Source organism: Setaria italica, chromosome II, assembly GCF_000263155.2.
Source record: "Setaria italica strain Yugu1 chromosome II, Setaria_italica_v2.0, whole genome shotgun sequence".
Classification (NCBI taxonomy): Eukaryota; Viridiplantae; Streptophyta; class Magnoliopsida; order Poales; family Poaceae; genus Setaria; species Setaria italica.
Genome location: NC_028451.1, coordinates 26,383,997 through 26,403,736, shown reverse-complemented (window position 1 = coordinate 26,403,736; position 19,740 = coordinate 26,383,997). Strand labels below are relative to the sequence as shown.

General features: G+C 42.5%; 1 protein-coding gene across 2 annotated transcripts; it reads right to left on the bottom strand.

The window, feature by feature from the left end:
- Positions 1 to 7,413: 7,413 nt before the first annotated feature.
- On the bottom strand, positions 7,414 to 13,401 carry LOC101780340 (zinc finger protein CONSTANS-LIKE 9). Of its 2 annotated transcripts, none has more exons than XM_004956511.3 (5): positions 13,142 to 13,401; positions 10,852 to 11,535; positions 9,983 to 10,183; positions 9,057 to 9,361; positions 7,414 to 8,100 (listed from the first exon to the last, which is right to left on the bottom strand). In XM_004956511.3, the coding sequence occupies exons 2-5, from the start codon at positions 11,434 to 11,436 to the stop codon at positions 7,971 to 7,973; spliced, it is 1,221 nt and encodes a 406-aa protein (XP_004956568.1). In that variant the 5' UTR covers positions 11,437 to 11,535; positions 13,142 to 13,401; the 3' UTR covers positions 7,414 to 7,970. The 2 variants fall into 2 exon arrangements, with proteins under 2 accessions (XP_004956568.1, XP_004956569.1); XM_004956512.3 differs by having other exon boundaries at positions 9,057 to 9,358.
- Positions 13,402 to 19,740: the final 6,339 nt, after the last annotated feature.

The following is a 19,740-nucleotide window of genomic DNA, read 5'->3' as shown; positions in this document are numbered from 1 at the left end:
TTGCAAATCTCGTTTCTCTACGTACAACGCTCAGTGGATGCTGCGTGAAATATAATTGATATCACATTGCGGTGAGAAATTTCTATCCTAGAATGGATGGCAGGGTCAATTTCTAAGCTATGTTTTAACGTTGCAAGCGTCATTCCTAATGTTACAGATGTTAACTTTAAATTTGCAATGGAGTGTGCGATGAGAAATTTTCTGTATTGCTATTAGATTGCAACGCTACTGAAAAATCGAAAGGCTAACATAACCTGTAATCACCATCTACAAAGAATACGGTAGCTGTATGACCTAAATCTATATTTATGTGCTTACCTAGTGCTAAAATTCCCAAATTGCTAAATTCCTGATGCCCAACAAGCCTATATTGTCACAAAATAAATCAGAAAATAGAACCATATTCCTCTGCTTGTCCCTCAGCTTCCTCATGATGCTTCTCTCCTCGTCCGTGCTATGGCCACGCGTTGTATCCTGTAAATTGCTTTCCTTCATTAATACAAAGATGTACAAATCTCCTCAAAAGTCTAGTGGACTTACATTCTCATCCTCCTGAGATTAAGGCCCTGTTTGTATACGCTTTTCTGGAACTCGCTTATCTGGCAAGCAAGCTTATCTGGTAAGCCTGCTGCCTGGAGAATCTGCTGTCTGAATAAGCAGGGTGTTTGGCAATCCTGATTATTTTGTGTCGATTGTCTGTCCTGGTTGGTAAATTGACCTGAATGCCCCTAAGGCTGATAATAGCTCATTTTTATTGTGAATCTGAGGAGAAGACAATAATTCTAATGCCTTTGGAGTTTGTTAAATAGAAATTACATTACAATAATATGAAATTCATACGATAGATCGGTCTAGTATGGAAACATCCATCATGGGTACAACAACGAATCATGAAACCATAGCGACAGCAATAGCATCACGCAATGTACCCATATCAATGTCATCTCCTGAAGCACCACCACCATCATCTGTGCTAGGTTGGGTTGAATTACCATCATCTTTCTGAAAATCCTCTTCAAAATGCACGTCATGTACGGCACTATCTCTGATGAAATTGTGAAGGGCCATACAAGCAACTATAATTTTCGACTGCTTGTTAACCGGATAACTGGGCAAATTCAAGAGAATGCGCCACTTCATCTTTAGAACTCCAAATGATCGCTCAATCACATTTCTAAGGGATGAATGTGCATGATTAAACACTTCTTTCAATCCTACCGGATGCTGACCATGCTGCCATTCGGAAACATGATACCTCTGTCCCTTTTAGGGTGCAAGAAATCCTTTTCTATTAGGATACCCAGAGTCAACAAGATAGTACTTACCTGCATGTTATATTTATATGTTATATCACAATGAGCAAATATTCCCTGAAAAATAAATTGCAACATAACTCGTCCTTACCATCGGGAGGATGTGGAAATTGATCCTTGTATGTGACAAGCGTGTCCAATAATACACGAGTATCATGGACAGAACCAGGCCAACCAGTGACAGCAAATGTGAACCGCATATCAAAGTCACAAACCGCCATGACGTTTTGTGAAGGATACCCATGCCGACCAATGTATTTCGGTTGATCAGCTAATGGCACAGTTATGGGTATATGGGTACCATCAATTGCTCCTATGCAATCTTTGAAATGAGGCCAAAACCTTGCTTCTTGTAGTTTAGGATGAATAGTAGAAAATTGCGGATCCTTAGGCCTCAGAATGTCAACAGCTAATCTCATGATAGATTCAAGAACCTCTTCAAATTTTCTACTCACAGTTTCTAATGAGCGATGGAAATTATTCTTGCATTGCCTAAAAGATTGAGGTGCACCACAAGCCCATAGAAACATTCCTAGTGCTTCCTTGCTACAAAATTGTCTACTTGATCTCAATCCATAATCTTGCACCAAAGTGTCATGAAGGCTTAAGAAAACTGACCTCCTCATTCTGAACATGTTAAAGCACTCCACTGGATCTTGTAGTTGTAACTCAACCCACTGTATTAGTCATCCTTGCTATCGTAGTAGTAATCTTCTTCTTGTTCATACCAGATGATGCCATGTAGTCCAGACCAAGCATTGCCACTATGTAATCATCATCAGTGTCATCAGATTCATCAACATCCATGGTATGAACAGAATCACTGTTGCCTTCACATTCACTAGTTGCACTAGAGGTACTCATCAAAACAAATGCAAGCCTGTCAAAAAGCACTAACCAAGTCATCAGATGAATTTTTATTGTTATAACACAACTAATAGAAGGTTCATAGTCTCACACAGCATACTTAGAAAATTGAAATTATGTCTCACATAACATAAGAGAAATGAAAGATAAATGGCACACTAATGCAACACCCTAGTGCTTCTTCCTTATCTCCCAAGCCCTCCTCAGCCAATTCAACCTCCCATTTGGTGTCTTCAATGTAATGAACACATCACGGTTCTCCTTTTTTTGAAGAAGTTGTGTGGCATAGAAGTGTTCATCACTCCCCTCCTCAGCCCCATCCTTAATGACTTGTTCCAACATATTTCCAATCTCATGTCTAACGTGATCAACAACCTGTGAAGTAGCTGAATGTTTACTACTTTGAGCTTTCAACTCATATGCATCGACCAACCGCTTCATGCAGTGGTCTCTAAAAGTCTTCTTCTTCTTTCCTTTAGGGGAACTAGGAGCTGGCCTTTTTGAAGCCCTCCGCTCAGAACTGGATGGGGCCTTATGTGCCTCCCTATCATTGGTGTCCTCAACATCAACAACATCATGTTCATCAACATCAACGTTTCCATCACCACTTGGAACATATGAAGTTTCATTTGTAACAATGACCGATTCAAACATGATTCGCATCTGATCCTCATATTCAAGCGGAGCTGTTCTGAACCGGATACAACCTGGCATAGCCTGTAAAATATCATCAGTATGCTATTATACTCCAACTCAAAATAAACAAACAACGTGTATACATTTTTTTCAATATATCCCACCTATTCTTCATTTGACTCTCACCGTATGGCCTCTTGGTACGCTCATAAAACTTTCTAATAAGGTTTGCATATCCCACCGCATTCAAACATTGCTGCGGCCGATTGAAAGCAAGTACTTCTTCCACACAAATGTCATTGAAAGCTTTCACGGCAAACGAATCCCATTTTGCCACAATCTTTGACGACTTTTCCATCTAAAATTTGATTACAGTATTGTAGAATTAAATACAAATCTACAAGCTTGTTTACTGACCATACAACCCACAATCTGTCATTTTAGTAATCCATTAAGAAGTGGCACCAATTTTACCTTGCTATTTGTTGGCGGCCTTGCAGTCGTAGCAGCAACAGCTGTCCAGATCCTCTGCAGCAACTGCATGCATGCATAAAATTGTTATGAGGTACTCTATAGGGGAAGTAAATGACGTTGCTCAAGATCTCTGTGTACAACTCAGAGGTGTTGTAGTAAACTAGTGTCATGCAGTGAAACTGACTTGGTAATCATGCATGGGAAAAAGGCTCATTCAGAGATGGCTTAATACGATGCTCTTGAATAGTGTATAACCAAAATTGTGTATGGTTTTATATTTCCTCCAATACCTCAATGAACAGACATCCACCACTAAGTGTTGTATGACACTCATTTTGGAGTGGCATGTCAAACATTCGTGGTGAATAAATGAAGAAATTTACATATAGCCTTGTCATTAGTTGTCCAACAAATTAATTGATCAAACAATTCAATCACTTCCATCCACAAAAAGCCTAAGCAAAGCAACAAGATTTACACCTATAAAATGGTACTTCATAACTACACGTTGGATTTTGGAAAACCTTTCCCTTCAAGCAGCAACCTGAAGCTGAGGTGAATTCCCCTCTCACGAAAATGGCATGCTTCTCATGAAATTTGTTCGGTGGTGGAGGTATTCAATACAGAGGGTATTCTTTTCTTACCCTTCCTCAGGACTTCAGTCCTGGCAGATGGCGACAGGCACCTCACAGGCGGCCGGCGGCAGGGACCAGCGCAGGCGGGCCGGGCGGCCGGCGGCGGAGCCGAGCGCAGCACGGGCGGCCGGCGGCGGGGGCCCAGCGCAGGCGGGCCGGGCGGCCGGCGGCGGAGCCGAGCGCAGCACGGGCGGCCGGCGGCGGGGGCCCAGCGCAGGCGGCACGGGCGGCCGGCGTTGGGGGGCGAGCGCAGCACGAGCGGCCGGCGGCGGGGGCCGAGCAAGGGCGGCACGGGCGGCCGGCGGCGGGATTCGAGCCCGGGCGGCGCGACCGGAGGCGGGGCCCAAGCGCGGGCGGCAGGGGCGGCCGGCGGCGGGGGCCGAGCGCGGGCGGCACGGGTGTCTGGCGGTGGGATCCGAGCCTGGGCGGCGCGGCCGTAGGCGGGGCCCGAGCCCAGGCGGCAGGGGCGTCCGGCGGCGGGAGCCGACCCCAGGCGCCGCGGCCGGAGGCGGGGGCCGAGCCCTGGCAGGGGCAGCCGGCGGCGGGGGCCGAGCCTGGTGGTGGTGATCTGGAAGCGGCCCGAGCGACCCGAGCGGCGGCGGCGGCGGGATCTGGAGCGGACGGGAGTGGCGGCGGTTGCGGGAGGCTCGGTGGCGTCGGTGGCCGAGGGTACTGCGGAAAAACGGTCCGCTTGCCCCAGAAGCGTATCCAGAGCCGCATACGAGATAAGCGGCCTGCTAGTTCAATTCCAGATTTTCCACTAAGCGGCTTACGTGATAAGCGGGGAATAAGCGAGACGTTTGGGTGGGTTTATCGCTTATTTTCACCAATAAGCGGGAAATAAGCGACTCCAAATAGGACCTAAGTTACGTGGTTCGGTACTGACCGAATAACATGGCATACGTATCTAGTTCTGACGCGAAAAAAAAAGGAAAAAATACAGGACAACGATAGCAAAATGATTTAAACTAAAGCAAGACCTGTGCTGCAATTTATGTCAAGGGGTGGTCCAAGTACAGAAGCAACGAGCACATGGTTAGTAAGGACTTGTTTGTTTGAGCTACAGCTTTTGGAGCCTCTTGAAAAGCTGTTCTTAACTTTTTTTATTCTGAAAAGCCAACAATAGCTTTTCAAAGATGTGTTTAGTTTCGTGGACTCAAAAAAGCTACGAAAAGCTTAGAAAAATGAGCTTTCAAGTTTTCCGTATAAACTCAGCTTTTCTGAACTTCTGGCTTTCCAGAAGCTGCACAAAAAGTTTGTTGTTTGTTTGAACTTCTGACTTTTCACACCGAGAAGCTACTAGGAAGCTCAAACAAACGGGGTCTAAAACTTCTCATCCTCAACAATCCATATGGGCTGCTTCTTGTCAAGGAATGCAATTTCTCTTTGAACCTCCCACCATGTGCTTTAATTGTGCGATTTTTTATGCAGCTGCCAAATATAAAATCCGATTTTTGTTTTATTTGTAGAAAGACAAGAACAAAATTCAGTGCTAGAGGACACCAGAAATATTGCCGAGACTGGGGGAAAAAAAGCACTAGTTTTGTCTAACAATAAATCACTGGCGGCTCTATCGCCTAGGAAAATCTTCTCCACCAACACGGCTCCATGGCACCAATGAAATTGACAAGAAAAAACTCATCTCCAATGCTGCAAATGTGAGAGCATCACCCGAGCCCCCTCCTCTTACAACTTACAAGGAACTACAGTCTACAGTGCAGGTACACGCCACTAGCCATGATTGCATTGCAGATCGCATCAAAAGACCGCAGTAGCATCCCTGTCCCGGCTGTGCTTGCGCTCCACTGTCATGGTATTGAGTTCAGTGGAGAACCGATACGTATCCTACTGTGGTGTAGTGCTGTATACCCCTTGCCTGCAGTTCATATGCATAACTGCTTGCATAGTAGTCCATGAACAACAAACACCAAAAGGAATCAGGACGCCAGCATGCTTGGAAAGCCTCATTTCTGAATTCCTGATGCCCCGCAAAAGCCTATACTGTACACAAAATATGTCAGGAAACAGAGGAAGTTCCTGCTCTTGCATATCATATCCCTCTGCGGCTCTGCTGCCTTATATAGGTCTTGTTTAGTTGCCCAACTTTGGAGATGCAAAATTACTGTGCTAGCACTGTACCACACTGTAGCGTTTCGTTTGTATTTATGAATTATTGTCCAAATATTGACTAATTAGGCTTAAAAGATTCGTCTCGCAAAGTACAACAAAACTGTGTAATTAGTTTTTAATTTCGTCTACATTTAGTACTTCATGCATGTACCACAAGTTTGATGTGATGGGGAATCTTCTTTTTGCATAGTGTCAAAGTTGGGAGTTGGGAGGTAACTAAGGTCTTGTTTACTTCTCAAGTTGGGAGTTGCAAAATTGGCATTTTACCATAAATGCGACACTGTAGCGTTTCGTTTGTATTTGTGAATTATTGTCCAAATATTGACTAATTAGGCTCAAAAGATTCGTCTCGCAAAGTACAACAAAACTGTGCAATTAGTTTTTGATTTCGTCTACATTTAGTACTCCATGCATGTACTGCAAGTTTGATGTGATGGGGAATCTTCTTTTTGCATAGTGTCAAAGTTGGGAGTTTGGAGGGAAGTAAACCAGGGCTAAACATGGCCATAGTCGAGGTTTGATTGTCTAGTGGGTAAACATTTGCATCCCCCTGACATGAAGTCAAGTGTTGGGTACTGACTGAACAAACACATGTATATTCAGTACTGACAAGAAAGGAAAAATGCAGGACAGCCATAGCCATAGCTGATTTTGTTTCGATATCAAGGGGGTTCAATCCAAAATCTGTCTAGAATAATAGGTTGGTCCATGGTTTGATGTTACTGCATGAGATGAATATACTTAATTTTCTGTTGGTGCATCCAGATTTCTTCGGATAAAAGTAAAAAACAATATATTGTTTTTCACGCTAACTTGTTGGTGTGATACTCTCTCTATCCTTATTGATGCAAGCATATTTGATTCATCCATCATAACGCCTTAGTTTGACTCGGAAGTTCAGATTGTGTTTGTCTGAACTCTGAAACAAAGATAGTTAACGAAGGATTCACTTCGACTCGTGGCAGCATAGAGGATGTACCGGCATTAGACCGACAAATACAATACCAGCAGTCAAGGCTCTAGTTTTAACGTAAAATTAGCAGGGACGATTATGAAACAACAAGTCTCAAATTAATACTCATTTTGACTATGTATCTCATCGAAGTAGAATTAAACTCCGTGAACTAAAAGAACAATGTCCCACAAAAACAAATGCCAGTATAAAGAGCCATACCAAAAGTTTCAACAAAAAACAAAAGGACAAAAATTTCCCCTAAAATATTGTTTACAAAAGGACGTATTCGAGATTTCAGCACACGCTTACTTGCTCAGTACAACATTGAGTCAGTTTGGAAGTGGGCTTGGGCAGAGTGAGCACAGGAAGTTGGTGCCCAGATACATGGTCTCCATCACCAACATAAAAAAGATCAAACTCACCACCAGTTTTTCTCCGGCCTGGTATTTACTCATTCATAATAGCAGAAAGATTCCAGATCCAAGCAAAGTTTACATCATAATAATAAACAAAGTACCGCAGGAAATTTCACGGGTCAGGTCTACAGTGTCTAATCAGGAAGAACACAGCCAAAAACATCGCAGCAAGGCTATGCGGACCAACGCCACACAGCCAGCACAATGGAGATCAAAATGCAACAAGAGTCTGTTTAGTCGTATCCAGTCTAATTCACAAAAGGGTGAAGAGTGACTCAAATCGCTCCCCCAAAAAGAAACGGAAGATGCAAACTCCATCCACTGTACAGGAGAAAAAGGAGGAAGTGCATCCAAAAAACTTCTGAAACATCCAAATATTTTTCACTTCTTTTTTGTCTTGCTGACTGCTTTCATTTTTTCCTTTTCATTCAAAGGCACTTATCTTGCCCAATTGCTTGGAGTATCAGATGCTTTTGTGTTGTGCCAGCTGCAACAAGCTTTGGTTTAAGTTTGCTAATCTAACACCGGATAAAGGTCATATGCTTCAGTAACTCCTTGTTTGGCTGAGAGGATCATAGTCATATGCTTCGCCAGCCTTAACAAACCGTCCCTTCACCCTCTTTCTCACATCTGCCCTAGCCTTGCGAGAAGCATACCTGATCTTCTTGTCGAACCTATCAGAATGAGCAAATCACCACTTAGAACGATACATAGTGTTTAAAACTTGAGAAATTTTAGAGTTCTTTAAAAATATGAGAGCCGTCCATCTGGCGAAATCAAACGGTGGAAACAAAGGAAGTACCATGAAGTACCTAAAGAAAAGTACCAATTTGGTGGGACCAAGTACCAAAAATAGTGAGAAATTACTATGATGCCCTTTTAATTATGTGTAAATCTATTTAATTCTTTTCTGGTAAGAAGGATAAGAAAGGAAAGTACTCTGGTACTTTACAAGCATTGTAACAAAGCTCTTAAAACATGATTATGCTAAAAATTACTGTAACTAAAATTTCTTCATTTAATTGTAGGAAAAAGTCCATTTTAGTCCCCTCACCTATACACTTTGTCAGCTTAACCCCCAGGACAAAATTTAGGCTCACCTTACTCCCCTGAACTATTTCATTTGGTCCGATCTACCCCCTAATTAGATTTCTCTTTTTTATTTCTCCATGTATGAGTTGAATTTTGAGTTCAAATTTTGTGAGCAGGTATAAAACATGATGCCTTAGTAAAAAAATTATACTAAGAATTTTTCATGATTATTTTCATAGGTTATGAGTATTTAATGCGAAATTGATCTTAGATATACAAAATTGTACGAAAAGTAACCATGAAAAAATTCTAAAGTATTTTTCTAACATAGAGCATCAAATTATAAGTCAAGTGACAAAATCTGAAATTAAAACTCAACTTTTACGCGAAGAAACAAAAAAGAGAAATCTAATTAGGGGGTAGATTATTGGACCATATGAAATAGTTCGGGGGACTAAAGCGAGCCTAAATTTTGCTTAGGGGGTTAAGCGGACAAAGTAAATAGGTGAGGGGAGTAAAATCGACTTTTTCCTTAATTGTTTGATAAATCAGTACAATGTTACAAAAGCACACAAGGATTTATAATAGATGAACTTACTTTCTTCTCTTCTTCTTCTCCTTGTACCGTGTGATAGCACTGTCTCTGCTACCTCCAGGAGTGGAACTCTCAGGGCCAGGAGCCTGCCAAGGAGGCTCACCCATAAGGAGCAGTGATGATACCACACAATCTTGATGATCTCCAGCACTGCTCTCACCAGTCAAACCAGAAAAGGAAAGAGACAGACTGGACCTAGCCTGCCTTGCAGGGATGCAAACACTAGAATCACCTTTCACTCCTGGGTTCGACATCCCAGAGTCAGCAGATACCGCATTGCTATTCGCAGGCTGCACCAGCTTGGGCTGCTGAAAAGCATGAGACATGAACCTTATAATAAATATATAATGAAACCAGAAAAAAGCAAAAGGTCTAATTATGTTCAACAAATGGAAAATAGCAAATGGATTACAGATCCACTAACGAGCATTTAAATGATTGTAGGTTACAATTTACATTTAGTTGTGATTATTCTTGAAGACAATCCCAAATACAATACTTGGCCCATGCCCAATCTGAACATATATCCAAGACACACAGAAAGAAGGCAAGACTGCTCCTTCCTTTTGTTCACTTCAGAACATATACCCAATCTGAAGAATTTGCCAATTACAATCTATGGATCAAGAAAATAAAACACGGACCCCATATACCATATCTTCTGGACTACTAACCCTAGTTAAAATTAGGACTTAAATTGCATAAAAGTTTAGCCTGAAAGTATGAGGTCAATGACAAACAATATACCAGTATTTTTTTAGTATCTTGGCTGCTTTCCTCAAATATGGATTATAGTCACACATGGAAAAACTTATCACTCAGATCAATTTCGTGGTAGGTCCTTCAATTCAATTTATATGAGGTAACATGGAAGATTGGGAGAAATATGAAATTGGCTCAGTTGATTGGCAAACCAACAAACTACAAACCTCGGTAGAATTCCCAGCAGGCACTTCATTCACTTCAAAGTAACTGTCGATTCCAGCGTCATCGAAGAGTTGCTCTGTTTGAATATGAGAGGTACCAAATAATTCTTCATAATTTTCGAATGCAAGGTCAACATCATCCACACAAAAATCTTCATATATGCTGTCCTTGCTGAACATATCTTTATCTGGCGTATAGGGCACCTGCATAAGGCAATCATGAGAGACATTAGTGACAGATTAATATTCAACAAGTCACAGTGCATTGGGGAAAAAAGGCCTACAGACTTTGCATATGCTATAAAGACACATAACATTTGACAAGATCAAAGAAGTCCTTTCACCCTACCACATCTGTGAATTCTCACAGCCAAAGAAAGCAAAAAGGGCATAGATAGTTTAAAAATTGCAGTGTAGGAGTTACTAAGATGTGGCTAGATAAATAAATTAGATCTGCGAAAGATTCAGATGTGAATGCCAAATAATGAACATAACCAAAAAAAAGGACACATACTATGCCCAGTTTTTCACCTCAGATAGACAGGGATATGCAATTTTTTATACAAACTCAGCAACATCTGTAACTTCATGCATGGTACAGTAGATTCTCAAGCTTATTAGTAATTCTTTTGTTCATACTTCATTGTTTATCTTTTTTTATTAAGAATTAAAATGAAATACACAATCAGATGATAGATCATACAAAAGAAAAATAGTTACGTGACATGTCAAATGATAATCCTCAATTGAAGGGAGAAAAGTCATTGGTTATCTTACATATATTGCACATGGAAGTAGATTATGCAGCAGCAGAGGTGAGTAATTAATTCTATGTATGAGGTATCAGGGATATGTGAATAGCCTTATAGCACCTTAGGTGTTGTTGAATCCACAGATCCAGCTGCCTGATCAGTAGCAAGTGGAAGGAGATTTACTCCAGCTCCTGAAGAGGAGCCTACCAAAGGCTTGTCACAAGTATCAAGATCACTCATAAGTGTTGCACTAGCCATATCTAACAAATTATTGTCCCCTGCAGCATTGTCTTGATTACTGACACCACTGTCGCTAATACTCATCATGCTGATTCCTTGCTCGCAGTTGGGCTCAGGTGCTACATTAGGAATATCTGAAACGAAGGACCAGATTCTAGAAAGTTCAGCAGATGATGGACACCCTGAGTAACAATTTATAGTCTGCCTTTTGTGTCCGGCAGTTGAGGATCCTGCACTGTGGCCATTCCAATCACAATTTTGGCAAAGCGAGGCATTCTCCACTAGACAGCGGACCATAGCAGGCTGTGAAGCACACCGATCACATAAAAGGGTCCTTGTATGGCGCCGAGAAAGAGCATTAGCTGAATGAACATTACGGTCACATGATAAACACAAGGATGCTGCATCTGATCGGCAGTAAACCATGGACCTCTGTGCCCCGCAGAAATCGCAGAGCGCGCCCATGATTCCTATCAGCAAACTTCAAAACAGCTTCAGGAGAATATATGTTGCCAACAAACTCTTCTTCAGTGTGTTTCCCGGTCAATCAAGTTTACGAGGAACCTGTGCAGTGTAGGTAAGCAACTATTAAAAAGAATACATCAATAATCATCCTGACTCTTTACAACAGGAATACGAATTATTGTATGCACTTCTGTTTTACGAACTAGCGCATATGGTGTGTACATAATAGTATGACACTGACATAAAGACAGAAATTTGCTACTGGTGGATACTATGACCATGGTACCCACCCACACAGCGGGTAGCTTTTTTCAACTTAATCCAAGAGAAGCGTTCAAAACATGTTCCACCATCAACATCTTGCATCAGCTGCCAGCAATATAATATCATGGATAATATAGATTTACTTCCTAATTAGGACATATAGCCGCCATCCGCATTGAGACAATTCTAGGTATCAATGGACTCATAAATCCGTGGACTCCGCCCCAATTTGCCGACCAAGGCATAAAGAACTACAAAAGTGCAGGCAACTAGTCTTGGAATCTTGTGTTCTTAGCATATATAATAATTCGAGCCCCCACTCACTGCTCGCAGGAACACAAGTATATATTCCACGCGGTCACTAGGCACTGCGATTCCTAGAAGAGATAATGTGCAAAAAAAATGGAAGCGAACCATCACAAGACACAATTTATAGTCAAACCTGACATTGGTTTCACTAGAAAATCCTATTCTATAATATCTCCACTTTTCCAAGCAACCAAGGACAGCATGTACAACACTATGCTAGAGACGAAACATATGAAACACGAATGATTGGACCAATGAAATAAAAAAGACACAGGTCAGTGATAATTTTATTTAAGTTAAACTATTATGAAAAGGCCCAAGGTTACTTTTTCACCAGTAAAATAAGCAAAGAGTTGCATAGAAGGTTCCGGACTGAAAGAAAGTTTTATGTTTGCAAACCAAGCAATAAAGGTGACTTCAGTGGAAAACTCTGTTAGGAAGGGGGAAATCAAATATTTCCAGGAAGCCTGCTCCTACGATGCACACCAAAAAGATTACAAGTATGAATATTTTTGAATCAATAAATTCACATCTTTGTAGACACAACGCTAGGACATAAATAAAAAATACAGATTTTCACGAAAAAAAATTGACTTTAAAAGGCAAATTAGGATGCAAAAAGAATATCTTACTTTGAAGACTAAAATTCTGAAGTAGCAAAAGCCAAATAGCAATATGATGACCATTTAGATCAAGAACAAAAACCCAAAAAGAAGTTATGTAACCATATTTATAGGGAGCTAAAACAGATACGCAGTGCTCACGCGTATTAAGCAGGAATTATTTACAGTTGTTCAAGGAAACGGAAGATCTTTCACAAATAAAAAGAGAAAGCTACCATTTTGGTTGATTCGGGGAATATGTCGAAGAAAACATAACCCGAGCGATTAAAAAACATTGTAGAACAGTCATTTCTAAAGCTCTTAGTCCGCACAAAACTAATCCTACAGCCTAACCCAATCAAAATCCAAGCCAGGCGCATCGGAAACACCAGAAAGAAAAGGAGGAAATGAAATTTCCAGCTAAAAGTTGGAGCAGAGCCCAAATCAGACGCTCGGATTGGAGCTCCGAGGCCTCCAAGCTCGATCCCACGCCCGAAACCCCGCGACAAAGTAGAGGCTGAATAACTCACCAGAGGCGAACCAGCCTCGCCGGTTCCTCAGATCCGCCGGAGCGGGCGGCGTCTCGGCGCCCCCCCGAGCCCTCCGCGGGGTCAGGACCGGCAACAGAAGCCCAGGAGCTTCGAGAAAGAGGTGAGAATCCCAGCTGAAAACCACTTTTTTAGAGAGAGAAAGGAAGGAGCGAGAAGCGAAAAAGGCTGCGCAGGAGAGAAGCAGAGGCACCGGCACAAGGGGAAGAGAGAGAGAAGAGGGGGATGCGAATGCGAAGAGGAAGCCAGAGCGTAGTGATTGCGTAAAGGGCGAGCGAGGCGAGGGGGTGGCGGGGCCCGCCGCGTTCGCTTTCCTGCTCTTTTCTGGGGCAGGGGCGTCATTTCGCACCGCCACAGAGGATAAGCCATGCCTCCCTACGCGCCACGCTGGACAACCTCCACGTCGGCAAAAGCGCAGCAGTGGTCGTCTCTCTCACCTGACCGAAAAGTTAGGGCCCGTTTGGTTCCCTTTGCTTATTTTTAAGCAAGTGTCACATCAATGTTTAGGTACTAATTAGGAGTATTAAACGTAGACTATTTACAAAATTCATTACATAAGTGGAGGCTAAACAGCGAGACGAATAGCTTCTGCGCGATTTACTGAAGCTTCTAGCTCATCTTTCGTGTTCCACACATCGTCTAATCATGGACTACTTAGGGTTATTAGATTGGTCTCGCCGTTTAGCCTCCACTTATGTAATCAGTTTTGTAAATAGTCTACGTTTAATACTCCTAATTAGTATCTAAACATTCGATGTGACGGGTGCTTAAATTTAAGCAAGTGAACCAAACCAGGCCTCAATCAGATGGCGGCCGTGGTCGTGGAGCAGCAGCACCTGCAAGTGGAGCTCGCCGGCCATGGCCTCGCGTCCTGCAGCAGCAGCAATTCTTTGCGTGACAACCAGAAGATGAAATCGGCCGCTCGGACGCGGCAAGAGCCTGATTGTTGCTCGACAAAACTTGGGTATGCCAAAGTTTTGGCAGGTAAAATTTGGCAAAAATATCGTCACGATTTTGAGAAGATAAAAAAGAGACCGAAAGGTAGCTAAAACATTGCTTGTCAAAACTTTTGGCATGCTAAAATTTTGACAACGAACCTATCAAGCTCAAAGCTCAAAACAACAACGGCACACCGTTAAACGCCACGTGAAAGGATAATTTTGCCCCTCCACAACCCTTCTCCTTCCCTCCTCTCCCGCCCACCTACCCCGCCGTTCCACACCGCCACGCCTCCCCCGCCGTGCGGGCTGGCCGCGCCACCCCGGTCGCTCTAAGCGGCCGCGCGGGCCGGCCGCACCTCCCCCACCCCTCCACGTCGCCTCCAGGCCGACTGCGCCTCCCCCGCCGTGCCATCCCGCTATCCGGGCCGGCCACGCGCCCACGCCTTCCCCGCCGCGCCTTGCCGCTAAGCCGCCCGCCGGAACCGCGCCTCGCCAGCCGCCGGAGCCCCAGCTCGCCTCGCACGCCGCCGGAATCCGTGCTCGCCTGGCGCGCGTCGTCGCCGAAGCAGCAGCTCCCCTCGCACGTGTGGGCCGTCGGAGCAGCCGCTCCCCTCGCACGCGCGCGCCGCTGAAGCTGCTCACACATCGCGCACGCCGGGCCGCCGGAACCGCGCTTACTTCCTGCGCGTCGGGCCACCGGAGCCGCCGCTCCTCGCACACTGCCACACGCCCTGGGCCTGAATGTCCGCGCTGGGGATGAGATTGGAACGACGAGCTGCTACCCTTGCTATGCGTATGGATTAAGAGGATCGGAGGTGACGTCGTATTTTGGTTTTTTATAAACGCGTGGGCCCCATCAACATAACCCAAACCCAACCCAGGCCTTGTTTAGTTCCCAATTTGGGAGGGGCCAAATTGACATTTTACCATAAATGCGCAACTGTAGCATTTCGTTTGTATTTGTGAATTATTGTCCAAATATTGACTAATTAGGATCAAAAGATTCGTCTCGCAAAGTACAACAAAACTGTGCAATTAGTTTTTGATTTCGTCTACATTCAGTACTCCATGCATGTACCGCAAGTTTGTTGTGATGGGGAATCTTCTTTTTGCATAGTGTCAAAGTTGGAAGTTTGGAGGGAACTAAACATGGCCCCAGATGTACCCAAACATAGCAATGGGATAAAACTTATCCCTAACCCAAACCCAACCAATTATATATCCTAGCCCATTTCCCTATCCCCAACCCAAGGCATATCCAAACGCAATCAGAGGGAAGGGGAGGAGCGGAAGGAAAAGGTGGCTGCGGTGGGGTCCACATTCTTCAAATCATCTTTTCATAGAGTATTTATAAAAAATCTAAGAGTATCATATAAGGAACCAAAGTTATACCCAGTGTCAAATAGGAAAAGAAAATTTTTTGAGAGGAACAATAGGGAAAGAAAAAATTTTGATAGCTGAACAAGTAACTTTTCTGATGTCAAATAGGAAATTGTGTCTAAGGGTTCAGCTGGACTTATAAGCCGGTTGAAAAGCTGAAACGGCTGATTTGTTGTGAGAGAAAAACATTGTTCGATAGTTGATAAGCCGGCTGAATAAGCTGAAGCGAACAAGCTGGAGCAAATCCCGACGCGGCTGCAGGAGACCCCAATTGACGAGCGCTGGGGAAGAAATCTAAGGGCCTGTTTGGATAGGCTCATAAAATTTAGTACCTGTCACATCGAATGTTTGGATACTAATTAGGAGTATTAAATATAGTCTAATTACAAAACTAATTACACAGATGGAGTCTAATTCGCAAGACGAATCTATTAAGTCTAATTAGTCCATGATTTAACAATGTGGTGCTACAGTAACCATTTGCTAATGATGGATTAATTAGGCTTAATAGATTCGTCTCGCGAATTAGTATAGGGGTTCTGCAGTTAGTTTTATAATTAGCTCATGTTTAATCATCCTAATTAGCGTCCCAACATCCGATGTGATCCCTCCTAAAGTACTTTAGTACCTCGCATCCAAACACCGCCTAAGCTGTGATTCTCGATTTAGGTGCAGGGAGGAAACACTGATGACGGATTTCAGATGCTAGAAGCCCGGTTACTCATCCGGCCGGCTGGACCCTCACCGGAGTACAACTAGTGATGTCTCGTCTCCAGCCTTCAAATCAAGAGAGAGGAGTGGACGTACTAGCAATTCCAGCGCTGCCAATTGCTATCCGCACCGCCGTATCTCCTCCTGTCGGCGGCGGCCCATCCCCTAGCCCTGCGGTGATGGGGGAGCGGCGACGCTGGCTGGGCCACCACGCTAATGGAGAGGATGGAGGGAGAGAAGAGACCGGGAGCGCGGGAGGGAGAGCGCGCGACTGCTGGTGCCGTAGAGAGCGGAGACGACAGAGAAAATCACAGCTTTGTAAACTCGTTTTGTGTGCTGCGTATGCAAATTTCACGTCTCTCCTGCAGTAAATCATATACTATTTCCGTACCAAATTGTTAGTCATTTTAGTTTTTTTAGTTCGTACATATTACTCCCTCCATTTTAAATTGTAAGTTATTTTAATTTTTTTAGGTTCATAGATATTATTACGTATCTAGATATATGTTTAGGTGCATAATAGTATCTAAGAACTTAGAAAAGTCAAAACGACTTACAATTTGGAACGAAGGGAGTATTATGTATCTAGATATAGTGTATGTCTATGTGCATAAAAATATCTATGAACTTAGTAAAATCAAAACGACATCCAATTTGGAATGGACGGAGTACTCTTTAATTTCTTATCAATCTGCCATGTGTTCTCTTTCTTTAAATAGTGTATTTTTAATTATTGTGGACTTCATAGAAACAATACATATAGACTATCATGTTTACATCAGTTTGTCATTATGTGTCGACTATAGCCTTTAAAAGTAACAATTAAAAATAAGCGTTATAAATAGCTCTTTGAAAAACAAACGCTACAAAGAATAATAATTTCATCAATATTAGTAACAAAGACAACCATTTTTTACTCGTAAAACAGCTAGCTTGGTAGTCACAAGATATAAATAAAATAGATGTAAGTGGAAAATTTGGTTGGAGTGCACATATAAGAGAGCTATGGATGAGAAGCCGTCCTTTTATTTTGACTTTTTTAATTAATAGATTTTACTATTCACTTAGATATATACTTCTTGTGTTCCAAATTATATAGGTCGTTTTGACTTTATTAGATTCATAGAATTTATTACGCACTTAGATATATCCTATGTCTAGATGCATAATAATATCATGCATCTACAAAAGCTAAAACGACCTATAATTTAGAACGGAGGGAGTACTATGTTAAAATAAATAATAAAACCTATGAATATAGAAAAGTCAAAACGAACTACAATTCGGGACGGATGAAGTAGAAAAAAAGAAAAAAAATGGAGAAATTGAGTTCCTATATACTCCATCCGTTCTAAATTGGAGGTCGTTTTGACTTTTCTAGATCCATAGATATTATTATGATGAAACTAAAAAATCAAAACGACCTCTAATTTGGAACGAACGTAGTTCCGAGCTAAGAAAAATCTTTTCTTCGTCGCTGGCGAGCTAGCTCAGGACTAATCAGGCTTACGTGATGTTGTCCTTCTTCCCTGGTGTCTCCGACGAACAGTGACATCCCTGCACCGCGGACATTTCGGCGTGCTGCCTCCACCTAACGCGCCAACGGCTGCCTTTCTTGACTCATCCAGACAATAGGCTATAAATGGGATATTCCGTCCAAAGTTTAGCTTCTTGAATGTATGATTTGGTATGGTACGTATTTAGTTTAAGCCAAGGGCACTTTTAAGGTTTAAGGACCAAAATTTTGCATGATTTTTTTTATGGAGAGGCAGCTGACCTCATAATTTCATAGGGATTTTAGGGGGGTCTTTTTATTTGAATGGAGATAGAAATAAGGTGTATGTTGCTTGTTGCTTTAACAATATTCATAAAAGCAATAATCTCGGATTCCTCAACCACTTTGTGGGACAAAACTAAGTAGCTATACATAAGAGTATTTCAGAGTCATCATTTGGTAGTGTATTAGGACGTCTTGATTCTTTACAAGTTTTTTTTTTTGGAAATCCAAAATGTAGCTACGACCTCTACATGCATATTGCTAGTTTTTCCCACATGTGTTTGATTTATCACCGATCATGTGAGCTTGTCAATCTTCTCTGGTAATTCATCTAGCATATTGCGATGAATATTCAGCTGTAAGGTAAACACTTCATGTTTAGTACCATGTTTAATACGTCCTCGTGAAGCTGAACCACCTTAGGGCCAATTTGGTAGGGTTCTAGCTCCTCCTAAAAGGAGCCGGAGCCGGAGGAGCCATTTTTTTTCTCCGGTTGCTCCATATAAAATAGTCCTGGCTCCTCTAGTGCTTTAGGGGTAGAGCCGTTTTTGACCAAACTGTTTGGTAGGGCTTCAGCTGGAGCCGCAGGAGAAGCCGGAGTTGGAGCCTTGCCAGACTGGCTTAGTAGCACGTACTCCCTGCATCCTATGAAAAATGCAATTCTAAGATTTAAAAAAAGTAAAATGCAGCGCCGGTCCTTAAATTTTCTTAGGTTGTCATCCTGGTCCATGAACTCGTAAATTGCATATTTGGCTTCTTAAACTTAGCTTCGGGTGTCATCCCGGTCCCCAAAATCGCAAATTGCATATTTAGCTCTAAACTTAGCTTCGGGTGTCATTTAGATCCGTATATAATTAAAAATACATATTACTTAACAAAAAATAATTAAATCTATTTTTCTTAAAAGCCGATTTGGAGTGAAAATGAGAAGCGGATTAGAGTAAATTGCAGCCCTCTGCTCCCATCTTAATGGCATTAACCTCATTGATTGCCGTATTAATGATTAGGGTAATTGAGAGACACCCGTGGCGCCTCGTCTCCAGCTGTGAAATCGAGAGAGAGGAGTGCGCGTACTAGCAATTCCAACGCGCCGCCGAATCTCCTCCCGTCGATGGCGGCCCATCCCCTAGCCCTGCGGTGATAGGGGAGCGGCAGCGCCGGCTAGGCCACCACGCCAATGGAGAGGATGGAGGGAGAGAAGAGACCGCAAGCGCGGGAGGGAAAGCGCGTGTCTGCCAGCGCCGTAGAGAGCGGAGATGACAGAGAAAGTGACAATTTTGTAAACTCATTTTGTGTGCTTCATATGCAAATTTCACATCCTGCAGCAAATCATATACTACATCCGTTTCCAATTGTAGGTCATTTGAGTTTTTAGTTTATAGATATTACTCCCTCCGTTTCAAATTGTAAGCCGTTTTAGTTTTTTTAGGTTCATAGATATTATTCTGTATCTAGATATAATGTATGCCTAGGTGTATAATAGTATCTAAGAACTTAGAAAAGTCAAAACGACTTACAATTTGGAACGGGGGGAAGTATTATACATCTAGATATAGTGTATGTCTATGTGCATAATAATATTTATGAACTTAGTAAAGTCAAAACGATGTCCAATTTGGAATGGACGGAGTACTCTCTAATTTCTTATCCATCTGTCAATCTGTCCTGTGTTCTCTTTCTTGAAATAGTGTATTTTTAATTATTATACACCTAGATCTACAAAAGTCGAAACAACCTCCAATTTGGAACGGAGGGAGTAGTTGTAATTCCCT